This window comes from Anguilla rostrata, chromosome 4, assembly GCF_018555375.3.
Source record: "Anguilla rostrata isolate EN2019 chromosome 4, ASM1855537v3, whole genome shotgun sequence".
Classification (NCBI taxonomy): Eukaryota; Metazoa; Chordata; class Actinopteri; order Anguilliformes; family Anguillidae; genus Anguilla; species Anguilla rostrata.
The window spans coordinates 29,292,690-29,320,109 of NC_057936.1; the positions used below are offsets into that span (position 1 = coordinate 29,292,690).

Genomic DNA, 27,420 nt, shown 5'->3' on the forward strand with positions numbered 1-27,420 from the left:
CAGTTTCTTTGAGAATAGCTGTATTTCATTATACATTATGAAAGGAGATCCCTGTTTAAAAAAAAACCAACAAAAAAAAGCGAATTGCGAAACACATTTTAAAATGGCGAGATTAGCATAACAGTTTTATGTTTGTGAGATATAATTCCTTACTCTATTGCTGCACCTCAGGGTTTGACATGTGTTTGAGTGCCTAGAATTATGGACTGACGATGGAAATGTGCGAATGTTGGAGGTTTGGGGCAGCGTCCTGTATTACAACAGCATTGGCACCAAACCACAGCAGTCCACAACTTGGTGTGAGGCAGCTATTCCTGGCTCTGCGTCTCTAACCCGAAACTGTACAAACATCAGGCTCTGTGTTGCAACACTTTATTCCTGGTTGCGAAGAGCTACGTGAATGGTCATGATCTACACAACTACTGGTGGCATGTTCTGGAAGAGCATAGTACACTTAGAGTGCATGTCCATTGTTTTAGACTGAAAAAATAATAATAATACAAAAATTCTGTTGAGGTTTTGTTTAAATTATCTAATTGATTGACCGATATCTCTAAATTTCATATTTGCTTTGTGTCTTCACAGTATGTGGTAAACATTAACAAATCCTCATAAATACGCTTGGCCATCTTCCTATATAGTCTTAACCATGTCTACTTTGAACTTTGTACACTGAAGTAAAAAGATAAAAACCTCCACATTAAATGTAAAGCTATACCTGTAAGGAACAGAATTCTTTTGACTAGTTGTTATCTTTTGCCCATGTAGGGTCATAAATAACACAATAAAGAAAGAAAAAAAATGTGCTTTTCACACTGTCTAGAAATAATAGCAGTTTATTGTGCTGTTGTTCTGACACACATTCCCTTGTGCCGCGGCTGCTTGGTCTCCTGCTGGGCTGGAGTCTCGGGGAGAGGCTCGTTTCTGTGATGAAAGCCCCGTCTGGATGTGCCCTGTGAAGATGGAGCGCAGGAACGGCTCGACAGGGAAACGCAAGTGTCTGTCGCGCTTAAAACCGTCAGCCCCGTCTCTCCGTCCCCCTCGCTCTCTCGTCTGGCTCCGTCCTCCTCTCTCACGTCTTCCCCTCCTGGCACGCCTGTCCCGTTTCTGACCATGGCTTTGAGTGGCTGAGGGGAAAGCCCTTTGATTCGAGCTCATAACCAGTTCTCGCCCGTTGACGTGTGGCTTTGAAGGCCGGGCATGTCTTTGGCAGCGGCGCTGAGATGTGGGGTGGGGGTGGTGGGGGGGGGTTAGGCATTTTAAACAGTGGGCGCTGGGTTTCTCCACTGGGTTGAACGACCACATCTGCATTTTGCATCAGAACGGTGCCTCCAGCTGCAAACCCAAAAAAATAAAATGGTCTGTTGTCAAAAAGTTGTGGTAGAGGTCAGAATTAATCAGTGCTGTCTCTTAGTTGCTGTCACACACATTGGACTTACAGTATGGGCTGTACATCGCTGGTTGATTTTCACCCCCTATGTTCATGTGCGTGCTCCTTTCACTGCGTCATTGTGAGTTCTCCTTGAGCCTACATCGTTAATAAATAATTATTTTATTTCAATAAAACAGTCATTTAACATTTCTGGAATTACCATGTTAATTTAATTTAATTAATTATTGGCCAGAGAATGTGGCTTATGACACAAAAAAACCCTTGTGTATGTAAAAGCGGACAGCATTAATCATTTGAAATGATTTTGTGCAAGGACAAGTGTTTTAATCATAAATGTTTTCTGAAGCACCCTTATTGTACTGCAGATAAAGCCAAAGTCATCTTCAGTTTTCCATCCTGTCTAGACCAAATAATTGAAGCCAAGCATATTTTGGCTGAGCATCGGATAAACAGAGTCCCATCAGCCAAAACAATCAATGGTAACAATGGAAATATGAAATGTGCAATTTGCAAGTAAGGAATGTCAAGGTAATGCCTTATGTATATTATAGCTGCCTCTTTAATAATGCTGATACCTTCGGATACAAAACAAATCAAATTTTTCCTCTGCCTTACCCGCATGGGTGTTTGTGCTTACCTTTGAACTACTGACTGTCTACCTGGAATCTCTTTTAGGCAAATATTCAGAATATTTCTGAACAAAGAGTTGAGTTTATTTTCCCTTTCAGTCCAGTCAGTGTGAGATAATAGTATCAACAGAAAGATGTTTGTTGAGGAAAAGGGGATTAAATGATTCTCTGCCCCTCGTTGGTCACTTCTTCCCCTTTCAATCTGATCTTTCTCACTCTGGGTATGAATCATTGCTTGATGTAATCATTAACACGGAGAGGTGTGAGAAATAAAGTTGATGACAATGGTCGGGTTGTTTAAGGGTTTGACTCTCCGCTGGCCCAGTGTCAACAGTCCCTCTTCCCTGGCCTGAGATCCAACCCTTTTTTTTTTTTTTTTTACTGATCATTTGAAATGTTGTCATAATGAATGAGTGATGTCACAGCTCGGTGTCATTGGGCAAACAGATAAATTAGCAGATCTGCCAAATGGAGGCGTGAGTTGCTGAGAAGTATCCGCTCAGTTGAATGTGCCTATGGATTCTCATGAGAAAAGCCCTATCTCCTGTAGCTTCTACACGTTTGGTCAACATTGTAAACCTTCCCAGCACTGGAGAGCTGTGAGAATAAATCTAACTTAGGTCTGCCAGCTGCCCTGATGAACTCACAGACACAAACCTAATTAATGATCACATAAGAGTCTCCCCTTCACAATTTCTGAAATGAGATTGACATTGAGATGCTTTGAAAGTATAATATAAGTATTTAACACCTCAACAAAATTCAATGTTTTGTCGTTGTCATTCGTTCATAAAACGACACAGCAAAACTGAAAAGGCTACACGTCAGTTCCGCTAAGTTCACGGACTCCAGAGCCTCAAACCCATGTCCTACAAACATAAATATTCAAAATGATACAAAGCGAAGATGTGAGAAAAAGTTCTCTTTAAAAAAACAGAACCGAAAGTATCTGAAGCTCATTATTTAATAAACGTTAACTCTTTGATCCAAATCTATAGTTCTGTCCAATTTATTTTTAATCATAACACTGAAATTCCCTAGCAGAATACTTCTTAAACAAATCAATCGACCCAGTGATGCTGTAATTTCACACTTCTGCCTGCTTTTGAAATATTCAGTGTAATGAGTTTATTACAATCATGTGAGAATCTTGTTCCCAGAGACGCACGTGGGAATGTGTGCATAACTAAAACATGGTTTTCTTTTCTTTTTTCTTTGTTTTTATTCTTCACGGCAGGTTGACGACCAAATGAAGCTTCTTCAGAACTGCTGGAGCGAGCTCTTAATTCTCGATCATATTTTCCGACAAGTGGTGCACACAAAAGAGGGCTCCATCCTCCTGGTTACAGGTCAACAGGTAAGCCGCGCGTCCGTGTGCACACACCGTTCCACACCGAGCCTCCCACAAGATCTCATCAGTCACTCAGTATGTGGATCAGCATGCTTTAAAGTGCTATCGACTGCTCAGCCCTTGCAGTCACTACTCCATTAAAAATAGATTACACTTATAGGTATAACTTAATGTGACCGGAATAATCAATTATGCATTTTTTATCAAGACTCCATAAGAGAATAAATAAAGCAGTGAATTAAGCATGCAACATTCGGGGCAATAAAATGTATATGATTTACCTTTCAAGGCTCAGAGGACCTCCTCATTTGCTGGTGTGATGCCTTAGGCCTAGCCAATGCAGTCGTCACAGCAGGACTTTTAATTCCTTAGTCAATCTGTTTATAGCACCACATTCAAAGAAGTTTAAATAGGCAGTAATGAATACACTGATAAATGCTGTGAGCCAAGCAAAGAAATCTGAACTCTTATAAATTATTTATACAGTCTGTCTAAATGAGCCGCTCTCCAAATTTTGGACCGGCGGACTGGAAATGGAGGACCCAGTAAAATGTGAATGAGAGATATATTGTGCTGTAGACTGGGGGCTGCGGGACAAATACATCACAGGGTGCCTCTGGGGCAGTGACAGAAGATTGAGGGTTAAGCAGTTCCATCTCAAACAGACAGAGATTTGCCCTGTTGTGTTGTGCGCATTAGTTTGCTGCTTAATCGTATTTTCCTCTGACAGTATTATTGAGAGAGACAGAGAGAGAGAGAGAGCGAGAGCGGGGGAGAGTTCATTTGAGGATGGCGTTGAGGCGGCGTGTGGAGCTCTGCATTCCCCGCACGGCGGTAGAGTGGCGAGGCCCGCGAGCCGCTGTAGTCCTCCCCCCCGCCGCTCCCCCCCGCCTCGGCTGGCGTGGAGAGGCCGCACCGCGTCCGCGGTCCCTCGAGCAGGCCCCCCCCCCCCCCACCTCCACAGCGCCTGATCTGCGTCTGATAAGAAGGGGGCCGCCAGTGAGCTGGGAGAGGCGTGCGGTAGCAGGGGGGAGAACGGGGGCCGGGGCTGGTTTGCATATTCTGGTTAATGAACAGCTGGTGTGAATGGGGTCTGTGGGGAGAAGGCATTCATTATCTTCCATTATTCTCCACCGGCCACGGAGTGACAGCCACCTTCCTCCTGCAGCTACCTCCATAACCCCCAGCGCTGAGCCGGCGGCGTGAGGAACGGGGAGAGGTAGCGCCCTTGTTTACAGAACACCGCCGCAATTAATTTCCCGGCCGATAAGGCCGCTGTTTTTTTTTTGTTTTTTTTTTACGGACTTTGTTTGTGGAGTCCCGGGGTGGTGAGGTCCCTTTCAGTTAGCGTCAGAGGTGTGATCCGCCATCTACAACCCCCGCCCCCCTCCGCCCTGGCCCGCGTGTGTAAATATTATCAGATTCCCGGGAAGCGTTACGGGCAGGGAGAGGCCAGGTGCTCTCGTGACGGCGCGCGGCGCCATTGATCCGCTCGCCAAGCTGGATTAGCTCCGAAGCGGGGCGACGCCCGTGAGCTGTGAGAGCGAGCGTCCGTCTCACGGCCTGCCTCAGCGGCCTCCCTCCCCAGCGCCCGGGCTTATCTGACCTTCTGGGCAATCTGAACGCTGCATACACGTACATTTGTGTTCTTTTGTTTTTTAACAAAATACCAGAAATGTTTTATTTTTGTATTTTTTTATATACCAGATAGCATTTGCTGTGTTAACCCGTAGTCAGCTCTCAGAGATGGCTGCGTAAACAAGGTTTCGCTAATGCTCAGTATACTGAAACTTCAAAATTGTGTCTCCGCTATTCAGGTACTTTTTTTTTTTTAACACAATCTAGTTTAAGTCACTGTTTATGGCTTTTTCATGGTCAAGTCGGGAAAAAGCTGTCAGGCCTGAAAGCAAAGTCCATTGAGAATAACACCTCCACAGAGCCGGTGAATATGGCGTGTAATGTATTTTATGTAGTTCAGTTCAGTACCAGGTATTCCTTTTTTATTTCAGCCCGGGAATGTTGATTAGCTCTTAATGCATAGAATTTTATGAGTAGCTGAAACAGCTCTTGAAGATTGTCTCCTCTGGTAAGAGAAGCTGTGGACGCACTACAAAAACATTTCATTTGCCATTATGCATCATGGGCAATTTTCCATCCCAGAACACAGAAAATATATGTGACAAACATGTTTGTTGTCATTTCTCCACAGTGGAGCTTTTTATTGCGAGTAAGGCCATAATGCGAGATGAACCAGCCAGGCCCTGGTTTTTCATTTAAGTTATTTCATGCACAGTTGATTTTATGTAAATTGATTGACACCTTTGGGGGGGTTATGCTTTTCACTGACTCATAATTTTTTACTGCCTTAAAAAAGGAGAGAGGGAGGGAGAGAGGGAGGGGGAAGGGAGGGGGCGTTGGGGGAGACCCAGTGTGCATCTGGAATTCTCCAGCTCAAGCTAAAAAATTCTACTCATCATATTTGCACAATAAATAAATTCCAATCTGCCTGGTTTTTAATTGCAAATCCTGCTCGGGGGACCCCTTCCTGTGCTTAGGAGGCTACCGTCTACCTTCTTCCAGAAACCCTAGTGCAGTCAATTATGGTAATGAATTGTCAATAAATATAAAAATTTAATATGGCCTGCTTACGGTGAGTGGCAGCTGAGGACTTGCCTCCCAGTCAAATGTGCTGCTGCTGCAGATATTAAGTGCACCTGAAAGAGTAGCTGTGGGCCACGGGGCCCGCGCGAGACCCCCCGGGGGGCCCGAGCGCACCCCCCGCCTGGCGGACAGCGCCAGTGTCCAGGAGCGGAGGAGGAAGGGTAAACGCAGAGCCTCTGTTTATTTGATCTTGATTATCATGCTACTTTTGCCCTCATTCCCTCTCCCCGCTGTGCTGATAAGATATACAGTGTGGCGTGCAGGCCAGGCTTTAACAGGAGCCAAGGGGGTGTGGGGAGGGGGGGGTGGGGGTGGGGGTGTTGGGCTGAGAGCATATCTGCCATACCAAGCTAAAGACAGGAGTGAGTTTTCATTAGGCTATTTTTGTTTGTGCGCTCACTGTATGTATAGACCAGCAGAATAACAAAATGGTGTCAATAGACACACACGTACAAAAACAGAGAAAACATGCATTAATCCATGTTTAAAGATTTGAACCTGAAAACAAGATCCATTTAATAATGTGACTGCACGTCCTGCATCAAGACTGCTGGAGGCCAGAAAGATGGCCAGAGAAAAGATTAGGATTTTACATCCTAGTAATCTGTTAAATTTGTAATTATGACTTCTCATGTTGCTGATGTTCTCCTTTGTAGTTGTCATTTCCCCCAAGAGGGCATGAAAATGGAAATTGATCATTCAGTAGCAAGTAGCTTTATGTTTGGAAAAAGCCAAATGAGACTGTGACTCTCTCTAACCTGTTGCTAAATGCACTTGCTGGACGTTGCAGAGATGTATGAGCAGTACTAGGACCAAGAATGCTGATAATCATGCAGAGTCTGCCTTACACACCGACACATTGCTGCAGTTATCAGTGGCTCTTTCTGTGACTCTCAGACAGCTGTTCAAGACTATGGCAAACATCGCTGTGTTTAATGCAGAGAAGCCGGGTAGACATGTGCTAGCCCTGTAGCATTTAGCTTGGAGCACAGTTAGCATATGTTAGCATAATTAACAAGCAATAATAAATATCGGAATACAAAATTGAGAGGTTAATAGGACTTATAAACACTTTTGTGTCACCCTCAATTATTCTAAATGAAATGTGTAATTTTGATCATAGTGTCCAATAACAGAAGCATAACTAAATGGGAAACAAAATATAGGTTTCACTTACTTCAATTATGCACTTTGGCACATAAAATGTAGCATGACGTGATTATGGAACACCGCGTGCAATAATCTAACACAAAGACAATCTGATATACTGCGGGAACACTACATAGGATACTGTACAGTTATAACTGGCCCATTGGGATTGGGGTTTTTTTTTTGGGGGGGGTGGGGGTTAAAATAAACGCATTGCATAAAGGGTCGTGTGTATATTTCAGCGTAGGCTAACCCCAAACAGTTGTGAGTTCCCCACGGCTGGGCGACCTGGCGCTCTGTGGTACGCAGAGTCCCTGTGAGGTGGGTTTGGGACCCTGTGCTTCAGACCTGTGTAACAGGAGCGCCCCGCTCTCTCCCCTGCTTTAGGTGGACTACGCCGTGATCGCCTCCCAAGCTGGAGCCACTCTGAACAACCTCATGAGCCACGCACAGGACCTGGTGGGGAAGCTGCGCTCCTTGCAGTTTGACCAGAGGGAGTTCGTCTGCCTCAAGTTCCTGGTTCTCTTCAGCCTGGGTGAGTGCAGAGTGTGTGTGTGTGTGTGTGTGTGGAGGAAGGGGGAGGGGAGGCAGAAGACAGAGGCTCCCTTGCGTAGATTTATACTCTCAGTCTCCCCCAAGGTCATCGGAGGACCTTGGAATCTGCCAGGAGACTCTAAACGCTACTTCACACTGATAAAAAGACAACGCCGCGGTTGTTATGTGTGCAACAATTTCACGCCCATATTCGGAGACCTGGGAAGACTGGGCTTAATGGAGCACTGCGCCGTGGTCCCGGCAAAAATGTGCAGCGATGACAATTCATCCATGTTGCGTTATTGATGCCATTTCCCTTGTAATATGGCACGACTGTTCGTCATGACGCGCCTTCGCACCGGAGGGCGGAGATGTGAGGAAGTTGTTCAGCGCTGTTGTTTTTTAAGTGCTGAAAACGGCGCTAAGCGGTCAGGCTGGAGTCTCTGTTGATTTTTCAGTGGTTCACCGACACAGCCAGAGGCGTCGGCTGCAGGGAAAGATGAATGTACCTGCGTTGGGTGCTTGCTGATATTCGCACTACTGGCACATCTCTCAGCTGAGATGAGGCCTTCCTGTATGAGACAGTATTAACACCTGCAGCCTGTGGGTTGCCACTAGCAGTGAAGTCATTGTGACTTAGTAAACTTACCTGTTCGAAGTGTCTTTTCTGCGCTGTTTCAGAGGTCTGGGTTCCCTTTGGTTACTGTCTATGGACACCCTCAACAAAGATGAAGATCGATATCTTGGACCAGAATATTTTCTCTTTATGTTGTAATAGCTACATGGGGTTATTGCAGTTTCCTCACTTACTGCAAAAATGATCAGCAATAGCCTGGCCCATTGTGGATATTTGTTTTCAGTGTTCAAACAGTTGTTTGAATTCATAAGGCTTCCACAAGAGCTCTTGAGCTGTAACGAGCCACCTTGTTTATTAGCATGAAGTAATCTCTCTTGCATCTCTTCATTTGATCTGAGCTGAAAAACTCATGTTTTACACACTGCTTCACAATAATCTTATTGACCACCAGGAACTGCTAGGGAACAGCAGATTTAAAAAATAAAATTTAAAAAATCTCATTGGCATTGCACCAAGAAATGCATCCTTTTTATTCCCTGCTAGAAACTTTCTTCTGCAGATTAAACAAAGCGTGAATCCGGGCCTAATGAAGTGCTTTCCTGAGTGGGGAGGCCTACGCTTTGGCCATCTGGCGGGATTAGTACTGCGGTTATTTGTGTGTGTGTGTGTGTGTGTGTGTGGTGTGTTGTGGTGTGTGTGGTGTGTGTGTGTGGGTGTGTGTGTGTGTGTGTGTGTGTGTGTGTGTGTGTGTGTGTGTGGCTGTGTGTGTGTGTGTGTGTGTGCGTGTGTGTGTGTGTGTGGGATTGTGGGGGGGGTGGGGTTGATTATCTAAATAATTTCTCAGAAGCATCATCCATAATGAAAGGCTCACCTGAGGGATGTGTTTAGCCCGCGGCCGTGTTGAGGCCCGAGCCGCGGCGAGGCGCGGCGCTTCTGAGCGGGTAGCGCTAAAGCCGGGAGATTACAATCGCGCTGATTAACACCGCCTTCACCCGCCCAGCCCCGGCCGCCTCCGCCGTCGCAGGTCCTGCTCTGGAGCCAATTAATAATGGGTTTGTAAAAAAAAAAATAGAAATAAAGAGAGAGAGACGCGGAAGCGCCGCCGCGTGATTGTCGAGCCGGTAACGCAAGCGAGGAGCGGCGCGGGGGGGCAGCTTCCTCCCTTTCTAATCCTGTCCTCATTCTTTGCGTCCGGAGTCCAGGGGGTGGGCCGGAGAGGACTTTCATACTTGGGAAAAGTCTGTGCTCAAGCAAGCGCGCTAAGGAACTTCCTTAAAAAGAAGAAAATACCGCATGCACATTGAATGAAAGCTGCAGCCGTGTTGATTTTTTTTCAGCTTTTGTTCAATCTAACATCACATCAGAAAGAATGGCCTCTGCGGAGGCTGGTCTGTGAAGGTTAGGGCATTGACTGGGAGTTTAACGGTTCTGCTCTTCGGTGATGTGGAATCGCTCTTACGCGCCAGAAGTATTTCCACTGGAATGGCAGTTTAGCGTTCGAGCATTAACACACCGCTCACTCCCTGCTGAAGTAGCATTCCCAGATTAATCTGCCATTGTAATTCCATGCATTTCTCAGCTTCTTTTTTTTTTTTAGGGGGTTTTGTTCAAGAAGTCTTTCCCGATGGCGGAAATATTCTGATAATTCAAACCTAAAATCAATGTGACGTAAACGCGCGGTCAGCTCAAGGCCGGGCCGAGGCGGGCGGCCCGCGCTCAGCACGCCTCCCGCGTCAGCTCTCGCACCTGCAAGGTCAGATTCGGCGCCGCGTCCCGCGTAAATCCTCGCTCGCCCGCCCCTCTGCGCGGCCCTTCCTCATTCCTGAGCTTTACGAATTAGCCCTATTAAAGGAAATCAAAGGCGCATTTCCTCTTCCTGACGTCCACTCCGCCGCGCGGGGCCCTAACTTAGAGTTGTCTGTCAGCTCCGGAGACGCGCCGCGATCCGTCAGTGTCCGCCGCCCAGGGGCTCTTTGTAAGGCCAGGTGTCGATAAAGAGGAGGAGAGAGAGAGAGAGAGAGAGAGACATCACTCGACCCGGGAGGAGTCACTTGTCTTTTGTGGGGTTTCGGGACGGGACGGCGCGTTGCCCCGACATCTCTCTCTCTCTCCCGACAGTTCCTGTTCTCACTCCGTCACGCTGAAGGCTTTATCAATGGGTAAATAATGGCGGAGCCAGCATCGATCCCCCCCCCCCCGCCCCGCGCGTCTCCCCGACAGGCCGCAGGAATGTGTGGATGACACGCAGGTGCGCGGCCCGCCCCCCGGTGCCCTCCTGCTCCACCCCTGGTGTCGTGACGCTGTCGTCGGGTAAAGGGATCGCATTGTCCCCGCGCCTGCCTTGCGCAAGAGGAAGTGTCCTTGTGTCACACGGCACAGGAAGTGTTTCCTTATGTGCGAGTGGATTTGTGTCTGTTGTTTAACTGTTTCTCACGAAGGCGTGTCTGTATGTGTCTCTGTGTGTGTTTGTGCGTGTGTGTGTGTGAGTGTGTCCATGTCTGTGTGCATGTACTGTATGCGTGTGCGCATGTTTCTCTTGTTTCTTGTGTTTATCTGTGGGAAGAGTGATGTGTGTGTGTGTTTGAGTGCTCTTGTAAGTGTGTATACACATTTGCACCCGTATGTGTGTAAGCATTTGTGCTTATGTTTGTGTATGTGTGCGTGTATGTGTGTGTGTTTGCGTATGTGTGCATGTATGTGTGTAAGTCTGCACATGTGTGTGCGTGTGTGTGTATGCGTATGCATGCCAGATGCAGGAAACAGAGGTTAAAAATACAGTCTTAGGAACTTTGGGTAACCCCACTGCTAGGTCAGGTCTTGTCAGTTGTAATTGTAAGTAAAGCAGTACCGTCATGACTTGTCAGAAGCAAGTAAGCAGAGGAGAGCCAGGCCTGTGTCATAAGTGTTCCCGACTGAGGGGAGATTTGTGGGCAGGGTGCTAAACAAACTCACCTTTGCTTTTACTGGAAGAGGTAGAGAATGCCAAGAAATACCAAATTATTTGATTTCTTTGCCACAGTCCTGTTGCATTCATATTTTCTATTGCTCTTTCTGTGGAACTTTGATTCCTGTTGAAGCGCAGCCTGCTTTCCCTGTTCCTCTGAGCATTTATAACTGCACCGCAGATCCTCACTTCTGTGAACCGCAGGCGTGTTGATGTGAATTAGCAATAAAAGTAATGGCACTGTTTGCACTGCGCCTCTGCCTCTCTAAAGCCCATAAACGATGGGTAAGGAGTGACAGATTTGCAACCTTCGGCACACCTCAGATGGGTCTTAATTCGAACGCACGGTGATTAGTTAGGCCGTGGGTGTCAGCTAGCCCCCCCCCCACGTAATAAGCACCGTTTTCTCATTAGCATCTTCACCTCATTCCTCTGAAGTCCCTGCCCTGGCGTGATGGGGTCACCTGCCAATCTGCTGAAACAACAAACTGGAAACGTGTTGAGCCCATTTTTAAAAAACCGTATTTCTCCCAACCCTCGACCCACCCCTGCCCCCCCCTCCAAAATTCACATTCCCACATAGGGAGGCCTTAATGAAGCAGGCATGCCTTCTTTCACTTGTCAGAATCAATGCATTGGTGCCCATCATGTGCACCCGGAGTTAAGTAATGTATGCATGGGAGAATAATACAGGCAAATATTCATTTCCTGAAATGTATGAAATCGTTTGGAATTCAGTCAGGATTGATTAACATTCAGACCCTGCGACGGTTCAATATTTATGCTTCTGAGACCCGGCCGGGGCGAATAATGGTGCATAAAACTGCAGCTATGTCTTAATTAAATGCAAGATAATAGGGGAAGGTTTTTCTAGTGAGCCAAGCAGTTTGTCAGTGACGGGCAGTAAGTCATTTGGAAGTTGCGCGTTTGGGCCGGATCAATACGCGTATAAACCAGGACGACGGACGGAGGGCCGTAGCGGGGAAACAGGGGGCTTTGCGGAGGGTCAGCGGAAGCCAGGCAGCCCCAGGAACGTAGAGAAATGAAATGAAATGAAGATAAAAAGGGAGAAAGAGAGACCTGACCTGGGACCAGTTATAATCAGAAAGCCTTCCCTTTCCGCCTACTACTGGTTCCCATGAACCCACAGTACATGCCAGTCCATTTTGTGTTTTGTTTAGTAACGTAATGTTAGATTATGTACAAATTTTCTGTAGAAAATATATCCTGCCATATGTGTTTTTTCATTTCTTCTCTTTACATTACTTTGATATTGTGAAAATTAGAATATGCCTTCATATTTACAGCTTAATAAGGTTAATTTTTAAGGTTAATAAGACCTCTGTGGAAAAATAATACATCTCGGGGCTTTTACGTGCATTGGGAACATGGATTCAATTGCATATATTACAAGTGTATATTTTTTCTTTTTATATTTATTTTTCTCAAAACCTTCTTCTTGGTATATATTCAGGCTTACATGTAAACATTCTGATGTGCCTCCATCTCAGATTTAGAAAGCCCAGAATGTGCGTGTAGGGTCTGATAGGGAAGTGTGCTTTAATATCTTTTCTGGTGCCAGAAATCTAAAGCAACCCGAAGACACTCATTGCGAGCACTTTCAGACCTGGTCTTTAATGAGATCCTAAAAGGCTTTCAGACTTTATCAAGCTTTAAAAGCTCCAGATCTCCAAGAACAGCGTTATTACCAGAGCTCTGCGGCAGGCTGCTGTCATTAAATATGAGTCTCGCAGAATTACAGCGCTTTACCTTTGACCTCTTCCCTCCTTACCTCACATCAGGTCTGTTTAATAAAATCCACCCGTTCGCTGCCTCTCCTATTTCCACAATTCACGTTACGTACGTACTCATTACGCTATATTTTATGGAGGTCTGTGGGTTTCTGTTTCCTGATGCAGATTTTCCCCTGCAGTATCTGTTTGCACCTGCTCACCCCTTACAGTGTTCCCTTCAGATCAGTATACTATCATCCCATACATTTATTTAGACTGCATTCAATGAGATGATGATTTCATGTCAGAATGTCTGACAGTGTTGTGGTGCAATGCTACAAATAATTTAAATGACAGCTCTCATTATGTACTGTAGTGCTGCAGCTGTGTTATCAAATAAAAAATATTTTCTTGAGATTTCCTCTATAGTCAAAACTGTGAAGACAAAAACGTTGGCTCAATGCACTCCTTTTACATTGGGATGGGCAATATTTTTATATTCAATACTCCCATACCAATACTGTGGCAAGTAATTAATAAATTAATGAATGAATAAATGAATTTTTTATTTGTGTTCTGGAGGTTTTTCCTGGACACAAATTACAAATGACAGAACATTCCATTTATCTAAAAAATAATTTTAATGAGCTACATGGTGCCTTATAAGGTATATTGAAGTATTTAAAATATGTAAATGTGTGCCAGTCAGACAAAGCTGTTCATTACATCTGACTGGTGCATGTATGAAGTATATCATACCCTGCAATGTTTTTATTAATTTCAAAAGTGTACACATTTTTTTCCAAATATTACACTATTTCAATATTTGGTATTTTTTACTGACCCCAGTGGTCTGATTGCATTATTATATTAAAAAAGATTGTTATATTAAAATCCAATTTCTTGCTGTCAGGTTACATTATGTTATGTTATGGTGAAATTCATATACTATTCTCACTTTAGTCTGGGACCTGGTTGTGTTGATTTTTTAGGAAAAACAAATATAGTTATATCAACATTAAAGGAGAAATCAGTGCAAGAAATCTGTATAAAATGTGTTGTACCTCACCTTGTGAAAAATATATCTCATTTCAAATTACTTGCATGTAATATGTAAGCTCATAACAAAGAAAATGTACAGGACCCCATCCCAAACAATGTTTCCAACAGGGTATAACACCTCCCCTTCTTTTATTGTAGAGAATGCATTTAGAAAATTCTGTGAATGTTGCAGCTCAGGTACACTGCAAAGAAACAAGCTGCATATTGCTTACATATTGTGTTTGGGACTTGGGCTAGAGAGAAAGCAATAAACTGTCACCATCACACACGTTCTCCATTTCACAAGACACCTCCAGTTACTTAAATGATAACAAGAGGATCTGTACCACAATGACATCATCATTACAAAAGATATTTTGCAGATACAAAAGGAGGTTTTGGTTTTTGTACATGAAATATGGGCCATGCCAATTATTTTGAGGGCAAGAGGGAGCATACCAAATGATGATTTTTGGGTGGGGATCCCCATTGATGATTATTGCTATATATAAATTTTTACAATCTTGAACAAAAAGTGACATAGCTGCCATTGTATTTTTCTTATGCCAGTTTAAATAAACATGAATAATCACTGTGACTGACACATTGTGGTTCACAACTTTGGTGCAAAATGTCTAGCATGGAGACTGCTGACACATTTTTAAAAATCCATTTCATAATTTTTTAATGTTTTATTTAAGCACCATAACATTTTAGCATCATGAAACCAAGAATATCCTGGCAAGCAAGCAAACGTAAAGCGAATGGTGTTTTCCTAGTTTCTCTAAAAAAAACACCTTTCCTGCGAGCAGTGATTTAGGAGACGGCGAGGTATTACTGTTGGTGCCTCTCCTCTCCCCCGTACCCTTATTACATGCTGTCAGTTTATTATAAAACATTAGGAAAGCAGGGGAACACTTACAGTTACTGTCGTATCGATTCCTGGGATAGATTCTGTGATTTACTATCGGGCCCTTCCTGTATGTCCACCTTCTCGGACTGCTATTAAGCTCTGTGCTTTCCTTTGGCCGTTGATGTGTCAACATTAACAGTTACAAGCAGCTACAGGAAATCAATGGCCAACTTTTATTACCGGGTGCATAACGTGCGCTGCGCCTGTACCCAGGTACTTAACAGTCCGGGAGAGCTCGGAGCTCTCTGACTGCATGTCAGGTGTCTCCTAAGTGATACCTGCACTGGAAATATCAATCATGTGCAGGGGAGCTCATCTCGTTTAGTTTTTTTAAAAATTGCTTTTGTTGGAGACAACAATGCTGAGATTTTTTTTTTTTTCAGTCGAATTTTAGGTACAGGTTTTAGAAATACAGATTATGCTCTGTCTAATATATATTTTTGAGAAGATTTTAAGAAGATTAAGATTTTATTATTTTGTTTTGTTACTTTTCTTATCTTTGGTGTATGCTTTAGAAGTGATTCAATACTGACTCGTTCCTGAATTGTTACAAATTAAAATAATTCATAAGAAAAGACCTTGCAAGCAATTATACAGCACAAAGATGTATAATAACAGCTGACCTGTAGGACATATCATATCCTACATAAACATATCTGTCTTGGGGCGAACTTATCATTCTTGACTTTACACATTTTATTGAGTTATTTTTCACATAATGTACAATAATTACAGTCATTTCCAGAAGGGGAAGTGTGTTGGTTTTTTGGATGCTAGACGGGTCCCCTGTTTACTGTGGATCAATGGACTAAACTTCATAAAATTTTTAAATATACAGCAGCACGGTTGCATGTTCAGGGAGCACTGGCTTGACGTTGCTAAAGCACATCAGAGAAGTCCCATCCCCGACTATAAGTCACCCATGTCGTGTCTTGAGGTTTTCGGCACATGCTGTGCGGAGTGAGCAAGATGCTGTTTGACCCTCGGCGGCGTGTTGACGCGTACGCGATGGTGCTCTTTTCCGGTTGAAGGCGGAACATCATAAGGCTCGCGGAAACAACGCAGGCCTGGCGTTCCCCGCGGTAGCGCGCGGGCGCGCGAGCCCCGAGCGGACGGCGGCGGCGTGAGTGATAGGAAAACGAGAAGCGGCAATAGCCACGCTCGGGGTACCTATTGATCCGCGCGCCGCCCGGCTTATTTAAACAGGACACACAAACACAGATGAGCAGCTACACAGCCTCGACATAAAAACTTGTCATTTCTGTATTGATTCCGCAGAGGCATCTCTGTGCGGCGGCCATCTATAAAGCTGTCGGCGGTCACACGGGGCGAACGTGGGCGCTGTGCGCTGCTGCAGCGCGGCTATGAAAGGCCTGCCTCTCTCTGGAAGCCTGGGGGCCCCCAGAAACTGCAGAGGGAATATGGGCCCCCAGGCTGGGGCCACGGGCAGAGCTTATAGCCTTTCAGAGGCTCCTCTAAAACATGGGGGAGGTCCTGTACTGTAGTTGACTGCAGTTGGGGAATGGTAAAGGCCCAATTATTGGATTATGTGCCATTTTCAATCAATCAATCAATCAGTCAATCAGACTTTATTTGTATAGCACTTTTCATACAAGTAAATGTAACACAAAGTGCTTCACACAATACAACAAACCGCCACCCCCCCCCCCCCCGATTCCATACTCAAAGTGATAAATGATTTTGTAAATTGATAAAACACTCAATAATAACAGCATTCAATAAAACAGGAACTGAAGGACTGAGGAAAAGTCAGTTCCTCAGCAAAGTCAAGCATTTGCTCTGTGAGCCCTGTTCTCCCTGACCTTGATACACTGTGATTCCGAAGCCCTAACAGAGAACTGAGCAGTGAAATTAGAAACCATCTAAAATGCAGAGCGTATGATCCAACAGGTGCTATGCCCATGGCTCTTATACTCTACAACACCCTCCAGCCCCCAAATAAAACAAGTGTATATTTAGGACAACAATGTCTTCTGCCGCCTGGGCTGTCTTTCTGTTGAAAACAAGTCTAATTATCTCTCCTCAGCTATTGTAACATAAACCCTGACCAGCCACGGCTGCTGTAGGCAGGGACAACATGAGCCGTGTGTGTGTGTGTGTGTGTGTGTCACGGGTCTGACAGCTTTAGCAAACGGCACAGGCCGAAGCCTTTATTCCAGCACAGCCAGAAAGCAGGTGTGCGCAGTCTGATGCCTGCAGTCGGCCCAAATCTGGTCCGGTTCTCTCGTGGCCATGACTACCAAAACTGACAGCTTCTCAGAATGGGCCGGGAAAGGGCGCGAGGCCGCTCCAGCGACTTCCTCCGCGCGCGACGCGGAGACCGCCGTGATGCAGCGTTACATTCGGCCATCTGGCCTGCGGACCTGCGTTGTTTTTGGCACGTGTCGCCGCGTGCGCTCACTTCTACGAGAAGCGTCTGATGTTACGACATCGGCGAGGGCGTGCCAAAGTCGGGTGGCGGCCTGCGTGTCGTTTTTTGCGTCCAAGGGAGGACGGTAATGCTTGAAAATGATTGAAACGTTTCCTCCAAGTGAGAGCATGGTCGAGTGTAAGGGGAAGCTTTTTCATTAGTCAGAGCTGAATGGCTGCATTAAGAAAGCAATTTCTGCCAGCTGTGGAGAACTGCACTTCTCTCCCACGGCGTTGTTTGTGTCTTCCAACAAAATCAGCGGAATCCAAACAGGAAGACGTCTGCGTTACATAAAGCCGACGGACTGTGTTTTTATAAATAAATTGTCTCTCTAAATGGTTCCTTCCAGGCCTTTCAGTGCACGCAGATCATGTCCTGAGCGTGTGCTTTAGTGGACGGTATACTGTTTGTGAAAGGCTACGCGTGCAGAGTCACAGACCTGTCATGTTCCGTTACCCGCCTGGGCAAGGACAGTGTTTCAGGTGATGTAGCTGAATAAGTTACACATAACCACACAAAAAAATTTAAATGAAATAAAAAAACGTATTGGCAGTTTCCTCCTGTGTCACAGGACCAAAGAACCAGCCTCAGAGAGGGATATGCAAATGACATCTTTTTCTTTAGTCAGCACTATGTTCATCATCAAGAGAGAAAGAGAGAGAAAGAGGGGGGGAAAAAGTTGAATATGTATAGGAAAAAAAATGACACTATGGATTAACTGTCCTTCATACAGAAAATATACATCCCCAGGCACTCTGTTGAATTATTAATTCAAATTTGTCAAAAAGAAAGAAAAAACATATTGATGGGAACTTGGCTTTAATGACCTCATTAAGGGTGTGCGTTCCATTACTGGTGGGAGTTTTGCTGCTCTAGGATTTTAAAGGAAGTGGGGATACTTGACCCCTGAATGATTTTCTGTCACTTTATCATAAACAAGACTGTCAATGTATTTCATGCTCTCTGTCTCTCTCATAAACACACACACACACGCACTCACACATATTTGTGTAAAACACTTGAATACAACCCAGTTTTTCCAAAAGTGCTGAGAGACAGAGAAACATAAGGACCCATTGTTTATTCCGTCTGTGTGTGGGTCGCTGGGTCTCCTCTCTGACTAACATTTCTGTCCTTCTATTAAAATGCTACTGTACGATTCAAATATACTTCCTCCTTTTCAAAGTGCGTCTTAGCCTTGAAAATGTATTGCATTTCAGTACATATTTCAACAGGCATGTATTTCATTAATGATAGATTGAATTTCTTTCATATACAGTAGTGTTACACTTACTTTGGTCGAGTGATACAAATTGCTTTCTGCACAGAAATACTTAATATATGAAACATTTTAGTGTCTATTTAACACGCTGTTGCGTACGTCCTCCCCTTCAGAAAATTCATTCTTGTTTTTAATGAGATATTACACATTTAATGAGATAGTTGACATTTAATGAGATATTAGACACTTCCTATCTGGTTTTTTTGTGCATGTGTGTTCTTGTGTACGTCTGTGTACCTGTGTGTGAGGGGGTTAATAAAACAGCCCGTTGAGTTCTGACTGCATTAGCAGGTGCGAGCTCAGGCTCTTGGGAGAAGCAGGCCCTCGGAGACCGACGTATTGAAAGGCGTTTGTATCCGCCCGAAGGCCCTGTTGATTTTTAGCTCCTGTTCTCCTGGAGCCGGGCGGGGCTCTCTTTGTTCGACTGTGGAACCTGCATTGGTGCTCCAGAGCATCGGGGTGTCACAGTGCAGGCCCCGGACTCGAGGGCCACCCGTCCGTTCATCTCCCGACCTCAAGTGTCCCAGTGCGCTCGACAGCGCTCTCTTTCTCTGTCCCCGTAAACTGTGCTGGAAAACAAGGCCAGGGGTGAGGAACTTTGAACCACGCATCCACCGCAAGCCGCAAGGTCGCAAATTAAAAACCCAATGCGGCGCACTGCGTTCCCCATTGAGTAGACCTGCAATGACACGCTCTAGAGAAGAATTAATTAGCCGCATGCCCTACAGAAAGGTCTCATATTGTCACAGTATAAAACGGCAGCAAGATCATGGAGCTACCCTGTATTTAAAAATAAGCAAATACTTAATGTCAGTTTAAATGAGTGGTGGAGATGGATACTAATGCAGATTGGCACACGTACGGTGTGTTGTTCTTGACCTACTCATTTTCAAACAGATCTGCGCCATTGGGATGGATTGTTATGAGGGCTTTTGTAGTGATTATGCGTGGTGAAAAATGAAAGCATTCAAGGTGGTATTAATACAGTATTAACAGAACGCATGTTTGCACAGATCAAAAGTGGACTCTTAAGCAATGTTTGTGTGAAGCCAAACCGCATGCACTGTTCAAGAGGGAGAGGCGATGGATGCTGATGCACATTGGCGCACATGTACAGTGTGCTGTTCTTGACCCGCTCGTTTTCAGATAGATCTGTGCCATAAGGCCGGGTTGTTATGAGGGCTTTTGTAGTGATTATGCATGGTGATATAATGCTCTTCTCGTCGGTGCAGGGCTCATAGCTCTTAATAACACTGGCTTTGGCCACAAAAGAATAAATAGATGTAAATGTATTTCCCTCACCTCTGGAGGATGCCAAGTGCCTCTCAGCCAGTATTTGTAACAAGAAGGGTTTGTCTGTGCTTCTCTTGTTTATTTCATCATACCTAAGGCACTTTTCCCCTTCATTCGAATTGCTGAACGAGCAGACCTGTCCTTGGGCAACCGGGCTGATTCCGCTACCTGCTTAGCACAACAACTGGAGCTTAAATTTGACTTAATATATCCCCAACTGGATGATCCTGTTTAATTCCGTTTCATAGCAGCCGGGCACTTTGCCCACTGGTCCAGGTTGACTAGGTGAGTAAATTAAGCCTTCATGCTTTATTCTGACACACTGGCAAAGCTTGTCCCTGCTGGCTCATCACAATCAAATCACATGGTGTTGGGAGGCCTCTAGACTCCTCAAAGAAATGAATGTGCTGGTAGAGTCATTTACATGCATTAGGAACACATGGGCTTTATATGTGAAATGCAGTAGTAACCCTGCAACCCGAAATGAAAAACCTGAGGTCGGGAATAGGCCCTGTTCCTGAACAAGTTTGCAGCCCAGCGTTCAATTAGTTGCCAGATAGACACCTGTTTCCTTTTATAGTGACCCTGCACACACACGTGTGTGTATGTGCGTGTGTGTGTGTGTGTGTGTGGGTGTGTGTGCGAGAGAGGGAGGGAGGGACAGAGAGAGAGATCGAGTTCTGTATCATTAGAGATCAAAATCCAGTTTTGTACTGTTCCAGCTTGACCCTCAGTACACTTTTCTATACTTCAATGCGGCATTGTGCTGTTCAGATAGAGTGTACTCACTGCCTTCAAACTCCATGTTAAGAAGTGTTAAGAACTTCAGATTTCCCTGTTTTATGTCTATAACTGAAAACCCAGCGACAATCCACCAGGGGATTGTGGAAACAAGGAGGTAAAGCGCTTCGGGGAGGAAGGCAGTTTTGAAAATATTTCTAACATAAAGCTTTAAAAAGAGGTAGGTCCCTTGCAATTTCTTCAGTTCTCCAAAAAATGAAAGCAGTCAGGGCAGTATTAACACAGTATTAACAGGACACATGTATGCATCGATCAAAAAGACTCTTAAGAAATGTTTGTGTGAAGCCAAACTACACATACTGTTCAAAAAATAATTATCAAATGGGATACTCCAGTACATACAGTATTTCTAATCTAACGTGGCATCAGGGCATTTTTTCAGTTACTCCTCATTGGGTTGGGTTTGTGTTTCAACGCTAAGCTCCACCACCTTTATGGGTGGTGTACTGAGTTGGACAAGGGGGAAAACTAAATTTACCGCACGGACCATAACAGCTCATCATACCGGAAAGGCTTCCCCCTCTCTCAGGAGGGTCTGTAGACGCAGCTTTACCCAGAACCACCTCAGTGGCCTCTGTGGAGCTGCGACAGGCTTTAAAAGCCTGCGTGTGGCTGGCTGGAGTATAGCCCTGCGCAGAGCACGTTCGCTCAGGTCTGCCACGCCATCGTCCCCTCGCACGCTTAGCTCGCTTTCAGCCGAGAGCTTTTCGCCGCGCCAGGCTCGCGTCTCCAAACCCGGAGTCACTGACGAGTGAATGAGTGAATTTCAGTTCCTGGCAAGTAACAATGGCGTGGAAATTTGAAGTATTTCCATTGTGTTTACTGCCAGACGTATGACAAGTGTTAAACTTTCAGTCCAATGCACATTGAATGAGAGTTGATGATACCGTGTTATTGAATTAGTGGACCGTTATAAAGAAAAATTCAGACTGCCTGCAATCTGTGAACATTGGGCAGAAAAAAAACGAACCCTTTCAAAATTTGACAAAGCATTGTGACTATTATTATGAAATATATTTTTTTATCAGTATACTTTTCAACTCCTCATTGGAATTAGATGAGCATACACTTAAATTATAGAACAACACATCCGCCGTAACAGTGTGCAGGAGGGGGGAGGGGAGGGGATGCGCAGCCCTCTGCTTTTGAATGAATGCGGTGGATAGATACACAGAAATTCCTTCTAATTAAAGTGAGAACCACTCCAGCATATTGATGCTGTGCGTGAATGTGCAGGGTCGCCTGGTGTGATCGCTAGTCAAATGAACAATATATTCCACAAGACCTAAGGGTTTAGCGTTGCGCGTCGGCACAGAGTGTGCGCAGCAAGGCTGTTTCATGTAAAAAAAAAAAAAAAGTTGATAATTAGTCCCACAGTGGATGATGTAGAGAGGGAAGATAAGACGCACCGTGTTGAGCTTCAACCTGACTGTCTCGCTGGATAGCGCTGAACATAATACAGTTTTCTCTCTTTATCAGGGGCATGATCAAATTGGGTTTCCTCGCCACTGATAAATTAAATAAACACGTACTATACAACACAACACACTGCCAGCAACCTGTCTTGCACAGGTGGAATAGCTATCAAGCTAATGCCGTCAATCATTTTTGGTCTTCCTCCCCTTTTCTCTCTCTGTTTTTTTTCTTTTTTCAAAAGGAGCCTCATAATAATTAGCAATTAAAATTGAGCTTTTTTTTTTGCATCATTTTTTTCCCTAATTAGTTTGACAGCGCTATTCGGCTCCAAATCTCAGTAGTTTTGAGTCTCCCCCTTCCTCATTCCCAGATAGCCCCAGAAATTCTTGCCATGAAACCATGGTAACATCTGATGTCTTGGCTAATGATCCTGTCTCATATACAGTATCTCAGTAAGTTTGAGATTGAATTAGCAAAAAAAAGTATGTGAAAACAGATATGGTGGAACGCGCATTAAATATGTGATATCACTGAAATGCCTCAGTGCGGTGCAACCCGGCGATGCAAGCACATAAATTTAAAATTCATTACAGGCGCGAGGGAGTATGAACATGGAGCTAATGTCCATTCCCCCAGCCGCGTCTGTATAAAAGAAATCAATAAAAATCTTGTGAAAATATTTGGTTGGGTCACGCAAACTCAGAAGTGAGGGATGACAGCAGAAGATGCGAATGTCTTATTTATATGAATGTGTGTGCGCGTATGAGTGTGCTTTGGGGCTGGGGCGGGGGCGGTTGAGGGAGGGGGGAGGGGGGGGGGCGTGTGTGTCAGGTGCACCACCCATTCCTGGCCTGATTTCGCCTCTGAGTGTCACGGAGGGGTCAGGGAGAACAGCCCCCCGTAAGCGGGGCTCTGAAGGACTCTCCGCTCGTTCTCCAGACCTCATTAGTCACTGATATATTTTCTTTTTCCAGGCGAGGCAGTCGCAGGGCAGATTATTTTGGGAAGCAGTGGAGTGTGCCAGCTGGTTCATTAGTGATGGCCGGGCAGGTCAGAGTCTTTCAGAATCATTTGGAGGTGTCAAACAGACACAGGGACCCTGTCAGTTTCTATTAGAATGAACTGCACAGGGGTTCCCACTACACATTCAACCTAGGGTCAAAGGAATTAATAAAAGATCGCGTGCAGTGGTCTTTACACCAGATTAAATGCGGGAGTACACCAGGGATTCATTAGCAAGTCATATATTACACTGTGAGCAATTCGGCCTGCCATAAATTTATTTATTTTTCTTAGTACATATAATCAACCTTCCCTTATCACTGTAATGTCCCTTTAACTGCCAGTCTGGTGTAAAAAGTGCTTCTGAATCAAATATTTACACAATTTTTGATACAGAAGCACTTTTTACACAAAAGGATAATTTGTTTGTGTTACTATCTGAGCAGGCTGTGTTAACTACTGTAGTCTATTTTTTTCAATAAGAGAAATTGCAATAAAAGAAAGCAATAGAAATGAATTTTTCCCCAGTTAATAGAATCATTTACACACAGAGAGAGAGTAACCTTATACTCTAGTTCTATGGTGTGTGGTCTGCCCCCCAGCCCTTGCATTCATTTATAATCAAATGTTGATGAATCTCCTATGGTCACAGTTTTGATCTTTTTAATTCCTGTGTTCCTGTTCGGTAAGCCTGAGTCTCATAAGATATTTTCTTTCAGCTGTCTGGAAGGTTCCAGAAAGTGTAGTCGTGAGTCAGGGCACGTTGAACGTTCTTATTTGAGCGTATTAAGTTCAGGAAAGTGACGGCGTCTTCCTCCGGCTCTCCCCACAGACGTGAAGAACCTGGAGAACTTCCACCTGGTGGAGAGCGTGCAGGAGCAGGTGAACGCGGCTCTGCTGGACTACACCATGTGCAGCTACCCCCAGCAGACGGACAAGTTCGGCCAGCTCCTGCTGAGGCTGCCGGAGATCCGCGCCATCAGCCTGCAGGCCGAGGAGTACCTGTACTACAAGCACCTGAACGGGGACGTGCCCTGCAACAACCTGCTCATCGAGATGCTGCACGCCAAGCGTGCCTGAGGCCCCGCCCGCCGCCGTCGACACCCCCGCCTCCGTCCACCCACCCCTTTCCCGCAAATTCTTGCCACCCCACGCCAGTTTCCTCATCTCACCAACCTCCCCCCCCACTCCCCCCCACCCAGTCAGACACTCGGGACACCCACGCGGTTGTGTTGACCGGCGAATGTGGATCAATCAGAGGGAAAGCGAAGACGTTCCGAGAGGGTGACGTCAAACTGACACGAAAGAGACTTTCTTCGGTTGTTTTTTTTGAACGGCAGTCATTGTGATGCGACAAGACTTGTAGACCGTAACGAACAAGCAGTAACAAACAAGGAGAAGTGTGCACTTAATAGAGGAGACTGTTGCGCAGGAGAAGGGATGAACCCCTGTGCCCCTTTCATGTGCTCCTTTTGTTTGTGAGATGCAGGCTGGCTAAAAGTTGGATTTATATTGATGCGGAGGTGATTGTCAGTGTTGGTACTCTGAGATAGAAGTGCTGAAGTTTTCCCACTGTCGGGTCTCAAGGCACAAAAGAGTGAAAAACACCGTAACAAGCACTAAAGACGGACTGGGTGTGCTATGACCTCCTACCTGTACTTCTGCCCAAAAAGAGACTTGTTTGTAGCCACTCACCAAAAAAAAAAAGAACAAAAATACAAAAAATTTACTTTGAAAAGGCAGTAATTTCATCCTCTTTGTCATTCTGAGGTGCCACTTTGTCTAAGAAAAGGACAACTGCTCATGATTTCGTTCATACGATATTGAAGTTTTTACCGAAAGTAAGTTATTTTGTTTGCGAATATATTTTAAAGCATGTGGATGAAGGGAACACCCATCAACCTATAAAAATTGAGCCATTAATTCGTTATAAATTTTTCCTACTATATAAAATGCATACAAATATTGATATTGAACAATGGAAGGTCCCTGGGAGACAGGAAGGAGAAATTCTGCCTCTGTCAATAATAGACCAAAGCCTGCTGCAGAACAAAGTGTGGTGATAAAAAAAACTTAAATATCAGTATTATGAATTTGTGATGTCACAGTTATGTGAGTCTTGCCTTATTTCATTACCATGCTAGCTAACCGTGCAGATGTGAATTAAAATATGTAAAAAAAAATATAAAGTATTAATGTTGTAAAATTTAAAAAAAAGAAATACAAAAGGTGTTTACATTTATTAGGTCCTGTGGGAGAGAACTGTGATGAAGCAAATTGCAAAGCAATGATTTTCTTAAAATATTCCTGGTTTGCTTTCTTTGGTGTGTACAGTACATTTTCTTTTGACCAGTACTTAATTATGTCGTGAGACACTAAAATCAAAAAGGAATCTCACTTAAATTTGAAAATGTAGCTGTTTCTGTTGGCCTAAAGATCACGTTTGCATACTGAACAATGGTTTTTATTTCGGTTTCTGCCACTTTGTAGAACTTTTTGTTTTTTTTATGTTCTACTTTCTTTGTATATCACTGGTGCCGCTCAAAAAAATGAAGTTAATTTATTGCTTATTGGTTTCTTCCTTGTGTATGCTATAAGCAAGGAGTGTCATAGCCAAATATATTTGTTTACTGTAGCATGTTTAAAAAATGGTGTTGAAATGCAGTTCAGGGACAAAAATAATGATCTTAAAATGAACACGCTCATTTTGATTAAATGTCTATGGAACTCACAGCTGTAAAAGTTAAAAATGATTTTATTTAAGTTTGTGGACACTGGTGGTTTCATCGCTTTTCTACATTGAATTTGAACAAGTTTAATTATGACATTTAAGATGTATCATGTACATTGTTTATTCTATACCAAAGACTGCATCTGCGATGTTTAATATCATGAGTGAGTAACAGCTAGTATCATCATAAATGAGTAACACACTCGTTTTTCAAAAGAGCAAGGTCTTTCTTTCATTGTTCCATTAAGGTTATCTGCATTCCTAACTGTCAGCTTGTGAATTCTATAATTGTCTTATATAACATTGTGAAATGTTACGATATGCATCAGCAAAGGTGGAGAAACGTGTTGAAAAGAGGGGTCTGCCTGTTTTCTTCCAATCGCATCATTGCTTTGACCAAACATCTTTTGATGCAGTGTTCACGAGCACGTCCAGTAACTGGAACCAAATCCTGCCCACCATAATGTAATCGTTATGAATACATAATGTAGGTGCTCAAGACCATGTTTTACAAAACCAAGGTCCATTTCACATGCTGTCTGAACATTGATCTCTTCATCTTTGTATTTTCTACATTGATTACCGGGTCCCCTCTTGTGTTTAAAGTGTTACTATAGGTCATTAGAAGTAGAACTGTCCTTTCACTCAAATTCACTCTGAACAGGATTTTAATTATTGTTGTTGTTGCTGTTATTTTGAAATACTGTGCGAGCGAAAAGATCCCTTTCTGCAAAACCTTTGGCTTTGGGCTGATCCATTGCTGTGACTTCATTTTCTCCTATCCTGCGTGTGAACAGACAATCTGTACCGTCCCCCCCGCCCCAAGCCCCCCCAAGCCCCCCACCCACATTGTGTGTTATGAACGTTCTGCAGCTGCCTTGGATGTCAAGTTCACCTCAACACATTGATCCTCAGCTCCTCTCCAACTCTGCAGCCAGAATGACACTGTCACGCCACCTCCTGCCTGGGAGTTTCCTTAAGCTGATGGAATTTTTCCTCATATTTCAATAAATAATTATATGCCAATCCCCCCTCTCTTTCTCTCTTTCCTTCTCTTTCTCTCTTCTGCTTCCAACGGTCCCTTTTTAGCATGAATGACAGAAGGTGCCAAAGACCCTTGGCTGGGTTCTTTGATATGCATGAAACTTTTTTCTCAATTAAAATGTGGATTTTAGTCATTTTCATTCAATTAATTTTAATCTGTGTACATCAGAGTATAACAAAAATGTACATACAAATCAGGCAATGACTTGCACATGGCAATAAATCTGTTATAGTGAGACTGAATACTTCCAGGACACATACCTTACTTTTATAAAATCACTCTAAAAGGTAGAACCTGAAAAAACACTGCTGGTGTTGTCTGTAGAGGGGTATGATATCATAGAGTTATGTATATTTTAATTTGGAGAAACAGTGCTGTCAGTGAAATATAAACATTACCTCACTCAACATTACATTAGATCAGTGTTCTGGAGTCCTATGAATATAAGACTGGACATGTTAAGTGGGCCAGTATTAATGGGATTGGATGCTAGA

At 44.1% G+C, this 27,420-nt stretch overlaps 1 protein-coding gene across 2 annotated transcripts in view; it reads left to right on the forward strand.

The window, feature by feature from the left end:
• nr5a2 (nuclear receptor subfamily 5, group A, member 2) overlaps window positions 1-26,909 on the forward strand; it is a 53,569-nt gene extending 26,660 nt beyond the window's left edge. For both annotated transcript variants that reach the window (XM_064332064.1, XM_064332065.1), the window contains exons 6-8: window positions 3,260-3,379; window positions 7,571-7,718; window positions 23,983-26,909. In XM_064332064.1, coding sequence (XP_064188134.1) covers window positions 3,260-3,379; window positions 7,571-7,718; window positions 23,983-24,230 — 516 coding nt within the window. In that variant the 3' untranslated portion in view covers window positions 24,231-26,909. The remainder of the gene's footprint in view (window positions 1-3,259; window positions 3,380-7,570; window positions 7,719-23,982) is intronic.
• The last annotated feature ends 511 nt before the right edge of the window (window positions 26,910-27,420 follow it).